This window comes from Poecilia formosa, unplaced genomic scaffold (genome assembly GCF_000485575.1).
Source record: "Poecilia formosa unplaced genomic scaffold, Poecilia_formosa-5.1.2 Scaffold126, whole genome shotgun sequence".
In the NCBI taxonomy this organism is placed as follows: domain Eukaryota; kingdom Metazoa; phylum Chordata; class Actinopteri; order Cyprinodontiformes; family Poeciliidae; genus Poecilia; species Poecilia formosa.
The window spans coordinates 115,175-123,560 of NW_006800065.1; the positions used below are offsets into that span (position 1 = coordinate 115,175).

The 8,386-nt window shown below is 39.6% G+C and overlaps 1 protein-coding gene across 1 annotated transcript; it reads left to right on the forward strand.

Moving 5' to 3' along the window:
• Window positions 1-322: 322 nt before the first annotated feature.
• etfbkmt (electron transfer flavoprotein subunit beta lysine methyltransferase) lies at window positions 323-6,376 on the forward strand. Its single transcript, XM_007561366.2, has 3 exons — window positions 323-702; window positions 788-918; window positions 3,977-6,376. The coding sequence occupies exons 1-3, from the start codon at window positions 383-385 to the stop codon at window positions 4,324-4,326; spliced, it is 801 nt and encodes a 266-aa protein (XP_007561428.1). The 5' UTR covers window positions 323-382; the 3' UTR covers window positions 4,327-6,376.
• The last annotated feature ends 2,010 nt before the right edge of the window (window positions 6,377-8,386 follow it).

Here is an 8,386-nt window from a genome sequence, read left to right on the forward strand (position 1 = left end):
TTATCAGGATCAAAGTCTCCCTAACATCAGCCACAAACCCGCAGCTGGTAATGCTGTGCAGAGCTCCTCAAGAAAGCTCTAAGACAATTGCGGAAAAGTACTTTTTGTTGATTTATTATATTTTATTAGAAATTACATTATTATTTTAGCCTTCTGGGTACCTAATGGAAGAACTAGTGGCGTCACCACTTGCCTATAACTGCATTTTTATAACTTTATTATTAAAAGATTAAAAACTAAACAAATCTGCCACTCACAAAATGGCGGACACAAACTCTTCCCTTGGCAGGAACCTTACTGAGCGGAACGAAAGTTCCATGTCTTGCTTTCTGGGGGCTGCTGGGACGGCTGCTCAAGAAAGAGAAACGTTTGACTTTTAGTTATGTGGCTTTTTCCATCAACAACGCGATACTGTGGATTTCTATCGGCACCTAAATGTTACCGATGTGTTAAAGGATTTTCAAAGCCTTATGCGCAAACAAGCAGACGGAGACGCACCTCAGAATCCTGTCTTTCATATGAGAACGTCAGACGTTTTATATCAGAGAACACGGAGGTAGTTGTGGGAGGGAGCCTGACGCCCGAGATAAAACTGAGATTGTTTACTCCCAACTGCAGGTTCTGGAGAGAAAGACCAGAACTTTGGCCTTTCAGCGACCCGTACTGGGCAATTTATTGGCCAGGAGGACAGGCGCTGTCAAGGTCCTGCACAATCCTCGCTATAAATAAAGTTTGTTGGGCTTGACATCTCGCTTTTAACATTCCTGTTGCTGCCATGCTCTGTTAGGTACATCCTGGACAACCCTGATGTGTGTCGGGATGGATCCGTGCTGGATCTGGGGAGCGGCTGTGGAGCTTCAGCCATCGCTGCTAAACTCTGTGGTGCTGCTCATGTGGTAGCCAATGATATCGACCCCGGTATGCCGCATCGATTATTCTTAATTGCTTCCAATCGTAATTTTATTTCAGTAATTCAGATATGAATAATAATATTACCGAGAACCCCCTCGGAAAAATGTTATAACTACACGTGGATATAAAATCAAAACCTAGAATCAAAATCAACTCACTGTAACAACAACTATTATTATTATTGACGCTTTTTTTTTTGTAAGATCATAAAAAGGTTTGGAAATGTAAATATTTTTAGCCCCATGCTATCAAACTTAGACTGCCTGTGGTTTCAAAAAATAGATTTAAACATCAAAGTTACTGTTCAGTATCTGCAATCTGCTGATTTATAGCAAGTTTCTAAACAGAGGGAGTTGTGTTCAAGCAGGGAAAGCAGGAATATTTATTTTAAGAAGTTTCCAGATTGTTGGAGACTCACTCGCCTCCAGCTCATGTTCGTTAATGCAGGAGATTCCAGAAGAGCCAGTGAGTTAAAATCAACCAAAGTTTAGTAAAAGTACAAGATATATCTTGGAGATCCAGTTACACATCAAAATGTGTACAAAGTTGCCTCATGGAAACTCCAGTGAGATCTGAAGTCTCATTATACATAAGAACAACTCCCTCTTTGTTGCTCCCGGCCCATCTCTGTCGTGATCATGCCTGTTGTTTTCCCCTTGTGATCTGCTTTGTTCTTCAACATTATCATAATGGCATCCCTAAGCCTTCTATGGCAATGGGATGCGGATCAATCTTTAAGGCTGTCAAAGCATGCAGGATCCCTCTCGTGCCTTACATGACCAGCAACGTAAATTTATGATTATATGTCAACATAACATTCAACAAAGAACATTTCCTCATTCTTCATAATATATTTTCCACAAGACCAAGAGAAGTATGGTCATTCTTTCCATTTCCAGATTAACTCTGCCTCTTCCTAAACATTGCATCCCTTCCTCCCTCCAGCCACCCTTTCAGCCATTTATCCATTATCATCAGTTGTTTTTCTGACATCCATTGCTGCATAACCCGTCCATCTATCTGTAGGTCTGGTTTTCCTATCCAATACTTTTATCATCCTTCCACCCATCCATACAGGCCTCAGTCCAACCAGCCATCTGTCCATCTCGTTACTGTTTGTTTTTTTGTTTGTGTTGTTTTGTTTTTTGCATTTAACATTTTAGCATTTGTTATTACCTAATGGTCAGCTACGCCCTTACCACCCCTCCGACTCTAGCAGACTGACTACTGTCCAGCTCTCCGCCTAACGGGTCTGAGAAGCCCCTAACTCCTGAGTATTACTACAGACGAGAATATAGAGGACATTCTATTTAAGCTGGAAGCGAGAAAGATGCGTCTAGAGTCTAACTACCTTCAGATCCAGAAGTTATGACACTTTTCAGTTAATGAAACAGACATCTAAGTAGCCTGTAGTTGCCTGCTTTCAGAAACCGTGTGTTAACGGTAGTTCATTCTCTATTAATAACGTGCACTTGTTACAGTCTAGATAATTTTAGAGACTCGGCATGAATCCCAAGGTCATTATTTTACCCTCACCAAAGAAATGTCTGAAGCCACCAAATTACTAGGTCATGTACATTAGTTTTATACTAATCAGAAGAATTAATTTTCAATTGACTCAATTAATTTAACTGTCCACATCATCAATTTAGACTTTAATATTTTATTAGCAAGCTTTAGCAGGGGAAAATGACATATAGCTTCTTTAATCAAAAATTAAAAGATTTATATATGTAAGAAATTTAGTAATCACACTTCCCTCCAGTCCCTATACTGTGTCACTGATCTAAAAGATGCAGATCTTTTAGATCAGATCCACTCGTCCCCCGATGCTGAGTTGGTCTTGGCAGCAGAAAACTTTAATATCCATGGTTGGAATCCTGTCTTGTCATGGCAGTATCCTTTTTAGAATAGATCCAAAGTTGAACTGATGAATATCCTCTGTGAACTCAGTTCTTTATCCAGGTGATCTTTGTCTATACCCCATGTCCACTGCAGCATAGTTGAAATCTTTTGGGTTGAGTGTAGGGCCTTTGTCAAATCAGAATCCCTGATTGTGGGTAAACGGATCTTGTTCCTTTCTTGAGCAGCGCGCAGTCTTCACCGTCCCGGGGTATCAGCACCTAGCCCTCAGTTGATTCTGCATCTTCGTGTGATCTTGACTCGAACGCTGCGGAACAAAGAACACCAGTTCTTCCTTCTCATGTGTTTTATGCTCTTCTTAATTTAGTGATGGATGAACGCCTCAGCGGCTTGCACAATCCTCTCCACCCAACTTCCCCTTTTTCCTAGGCGTTGGCCGTTTTCGATTAACTGCCGACCTTTCAAACCCTTGAACTTCCTTTTCTTCCATGCTAACAGTTCTGCCTCCACCCAACCTCTTGTTGCGACACAGTAAAAGACACTTCTGTCTAATTTTCATCTAATCTACAGTCATTACTTTTATTCATTTATGATCTCTGCTTTTCCACATCTAATCTAATCACATAACTCATAACTTTAATTAATAGTACATTCAAAACAAGCTTACATAAATTTCAATCATCATTAAATCATAATGCAAGATTACTTGTTGCTTCGGCCTCTGACCCGTTTTCTGTGTGTTCGTTCTGGAAAGATCTCAATCAGTCCCAACCACGTTTCACGACACATTATAGAAATATCTTTTGTCAATCAATGCTGAACTTTGTACTTTTTGCTAAAAATGGTGAAAGTTGGAGTGTGTCTAAATAGGAGTTGTGTTTATGAAGCCAGATTACCACTCTGTTTATTAAAACATTTTGGTGCTCATTTAAATGCTACGCTAATTTATTTTACAGTAACAATGAAGGACCTTGAAATATAAAAGTGTTTTCTGTGGTGGTACTTAATACTTTGAGAACGACGGCTGTAAAACTTTGCCCAAAACGATCACTTTAATTATATTATGTATCTTTAATTACATTATGTATATTTATGTATTTTTAAAATCTTACAGTTTAATTTTAAAAAACGCAGACATTATCCATTAGTTATGGAGCGTCGCAATATTTTGCATGGCTAAACTTACCTGTTTCTGTTTCAGTTGCAGCTGTTGTGACCAAGTTGAATTGTGAACTGAACAAAGTAGAGCCGCCAGATTGCGTGACAGACGACATAATTGGTTCGGATCCTGCCAGCTTTGACTTGATCCTCCTTGGCGACATGTTCTACGACGAAACGCTGTCAGACAGCCTTCATAAATGGCTGGACCGCTGCATCAAAAGCCACGGCTCCAAAGTCCTGATTGGGGATCCTGGTAGAACCCAGTTTGAGGGACATGACATCCGGAAGCTCCTTCATCACGTAGCCCAGTTTGAGTTGCCTGAGAGTGTTAGGCAGGAGAACTACGGCCTCACATCCAGCCATGTTTGGTGCTATCATAGCAAGCTCTGAGTGTTGAAACGGTTTCTGTTTGACTGAAAAACGTATTTATTTGCGACACTCATTTGAATACCTCTGCATTTTTGCAACAATGTGTCACAAAAGTGAGGAAAAGGGGACTCAAGATGTTTATAAGAAATCTTGTAAGCCTTGTGGCAGGAAGTGAGATCTTTTTGACACTGCACACCGGAAACAACTCTGAAATCTTCATGCTAAATGGTAAAATGGCCTGCACTTGTATAGCGCTTTATCAAGTCCAGAGGATCCCAAAGCGCTTCACACACACTTTCACACATTGATGGTGGCAAAGTCTGTCTGGTGAGCCATCACTGGGCTCTCTGACCACCACCAGCAGGCAATGTGGGTGAAGTGTCTTGCCCAAGGACACAACGACAGAAGCGGACGGACCAGGGACTCAACCGGCAGCTCACCTATCGCAGGACGAGCTCCTACCAACTTTGCGTTGAAACATAATTATGCAGTTCAGGTCACATGGACACCTGGGCTTGTTTTTGTTACCACATATCTGGAACAAAGTTTTAGAAAACTCCAAAACAGCTGAAACTCTGAGTTCCTTAAATCAAGGCTAAATCCCCTCTTTTTTAGAGATGACTTTTGATTACTAATAACATTGATCAATAGGCTATTAAGTTGATGATTTTGATGATGGCTTTTGACAAAATGTAATGTTTATTCCTTGTTTCATAATTGATGACTGCATGTCTGTCTTGTTGCTGAAATGTCCTATACAAACTAGATTTGACTCTTTGTAATGGAAGATGTTATAACGTGCTCCTCACCCCTCTTCTGTTTTAGGTATTTCTACATAGTCTTATCATGAATTGGTCAAGCTGCTCTCACATAGACTTCTACAGTGTCGTATAACAGCAGGGGAGAGCTCCTTGATCCTGCAGACTATCTAAGTGTTACTTCCCCAATGTAGAACTTATCTGTCCTCTTTATCATGAAAGAACAACCCCCTATTCTTAACAATAGACAAATGGCAAGACCATCTGTGTTGGGCTCCACAGAATCCCTGGTACATAACAATCAGGGCTTCACACCTCTAGACTAATCAAGTCTCTCTTCTCTGGCCAGAACCTATAAAAGGAAGCCAGATCCACTGTTAGTCAGAGCAGACTTGACAGTCTCCTTTGACTCTGTATTTCTGTTCTCACCTTGCAAAGTTTTAATCGATTTCTTATTTCTTCTCATTCAGTCTCTTGTTAAAGTAATTTCTTCCATGACACTCTTTCAGGCACATTATCCAGCAGGAACTGACTGCTGTTATTGAGCAATAGTCAGTCCCACCCAATCCTCACAATTCTCATAGACTGACTACTGACCAGCTCTCCTTCTAACCAGTCCGGAAAATTCCTAAAACCTTCGAGTCTTACCCTAAGATAGGTTTAGAAGAGATAATCTATTTAAGCTGGTGTCAAGAGAGACTCATCTCATCAAAGCCTTTCTTGAGTCACTAGGCGTTCATGTGAAGTATCTGACCTTCCTTATCAGTCAACGACCTGTTCACTTCTCCTTTTCTGTTGTTTACCCACTCACCATCTGGTTTTGCTTCTTGAATTTGCTCTGGTGAGACCTTCTGGTTCTTTGGAGTTCCCCTGTCTTCCCGCTCAACTCTGACCTTTTACTGGCCCTGACGTTTGTTCTAATTATAACATAGCATGAAGGTTATATGTCAATACATTTCACACAAGGTATAATTACTTCAGTTACAGTTTTATATATGCTGTATGATCATCATAAATCATTAAACACTATCATCGCTAATTTAGTTCTTCAGACATAATCCTTTTTAATAATCATGTAATTTTCATTTTAACCTTGATCCACATTACATTACATTAAACACATGATTACTCATTTTATAATCATCGGTAAATCAAAACACAAGATTACTTATGTTTCTCAGGTTTTCATGATCTGTTTTCTGCGTTAACCTGGAAAGATCTCAACCAATTCCTGCCAGTTTTCACAACAATCTGTAACTTTACTTGTGGCCCAAAATGTTCACTATCGGAAATAAAATCTCCTTAATAATTGTTATTAAGATGTTTTTCTTGCGCACTAACCAACCCCATCCACTTCCCCTAAACTCTTGGGCTGACTCGTGACCAGCTCTCCAGGTCCGGAAAATCCCTAAACCCCTCGAGTCTTACTCTAAGATTTGGATTTTGGGATGATCTGTTTAAGCTGGCGTCGGGAGAAACTCATCTGACCACTACTTTGTCCCTACTATCCAGGTGCCACACCCTTTTTCAGTGAAGCAGTAAACTGGGAAGCTCTGCAGTTGCATAACTCCAAAAGCAACACTTGTTTATGGCAGATATCTCTCTAATTAACAACCAGCACTTGTTAATAGGCTTGATTAATTTTAGTAGCTCAACATAAGCTCCAGAGGTGTTGTTTAAGATCATCTACGGTAATCCTTAAAAACCTCTACAATTCTGGAAAATGACCCAATTAATTAATTTGATTGTCCTATCCACAACTCATCTTACAAGTTTTAATGCATCTTTATTAAGCAAGGTTAATATGGCTAAGCAAATTCAAAAAATCAATAATCAGTCATTTTAGGTCCAACACAAATTTAAAATCACATATATTCAACCTACCTTCCCTAGGTGACCCCAAGGTCCTTGGAGAGAGGCTCGCTTCTTCACTGCAGAGTCCTCCCCTGGATGAATGTAAGATGGATCTTCTTGTTGTCCTCCGAATGTTTCAGCTTCTCATCAATTGTGGAATCTTCGTCCATTGACCTAGCCTGTTGCAGCTGATAGAGATCTCTATGTGTGAGTCAGGGACGGCCGTCTAATCAGGAATCATGGGTTCGGGCTGTTGGCTTCTCCCCTTTTCAGCAGTGCAGAGTCTTTGTCCCTCCGTCCTCTGTAGGTCTTCTGTCTGCATCTCATGTTGACTTTGACTTCTGCATCAAGAACCATGCACTCTCTTCCCCTTTTCAGGGTCTGTTATAGTGCTTTTTGGCCCATGGTTGACTTCTCACTCATACTGGTCAACGCCCTTGGTTGCACATAGCCAAAGACGATGTAACTTCTCTCCCATGATGGTCAACGCCTTAGTGACTCACTTCTCCATACACCATCTGGAAATACTTCCCAAATTCGTTCATGCTCAGTTTTAAAGTTCTCCTTTTTCTTTGTTCTATCCTGATCCTAACTGACTTTTACCTTTTGGCTTACTTACAGCACCAAGGTTACAATGCTTTATACATCTTACAACCACATTTTCATTCTTATTTTTTTTAATTAATTCTTCATGAGCATTATTTAATCACAATTCTTAAAACCACATATTAACATTAAAAGGATTACTAATATTTCTTAGGCTGATTTCACTTCCGCATGAAAAGAGAACATAGTTCAGGAATAATGCTATCGTCACTTCTTAACCATCAGCCTTTTTATTTTTGATATTTTGTTATTTTGTGCATGAAACTGGAAAGATCTTAGCATGCTGGTTTGCGCAACAATATGCATAACGTGTGTTTTGAGTTTTTATGTTTAAATTAAATAATCTACAGGGTTTTCATCCTGCAGGTACGGATATGTGTTTGTTTTGTTTACAAAACATTTGTTTACATTTGATGACCATTGTTTAAATGTTGGTCCATCTGGTCCTCACTTTTCATCCACTCATTCATTTATTTTGTCAACCGTCTGTCCGTCCAACCATGTTAATTTGCACATCTTTGTCTCAGTTTCTTCTTTTTCATCTGTCAATCTGTCCATCCCATTAATCCTATTTGTCTATCCATCCAGCTACATGTTCACTGTGACATTTTTTATTCATTATGTTAAACTTAACAAAAACAAATAACACTACTTAAAATCTTGGACTTTTCACATGAAAAATATGTAGTAACCCTAATGCTCGACCAAGTGATTTACAAATACACAGCCTTACATGTTTTTTGTTTAAATTTACGCCAAATTTCTCTATCTTGGGCTTTTATTTGCTTAAAACTCTCTTCTGTTTTGCAATCAGAAAGTAAATAAATAATGTACTCTCATATCTGCATAGTTTAGCTGGAGCC

What these genes read in the sequence shown, in the direction of transcription:
- etfbkmt (XM_007561366.2), top strand. Translation starts at nt 383, where the DNA reads ATGTGGCTTTTTCCATCAACAACGCGATACTGTGGATTTCTATCGGCA. An exon ending in GGAGGACAGGCGCTGTCAAG is followed by an intron (nt 703 to 787) that starts GTCCTGCACAAT and finishes ATGCTCTGTTAG; the next exon opens with GTACATCCTGGACAACCCTG. An exon ending in AGCCAATGATATCGACCCCG is followed by an intron (nt 919 to 3,976) that starts GTATGCCGCATC and finishes TTTCTGTTTCAG; the next exon opens with TTGCAGCTGTTGTGACCAAG.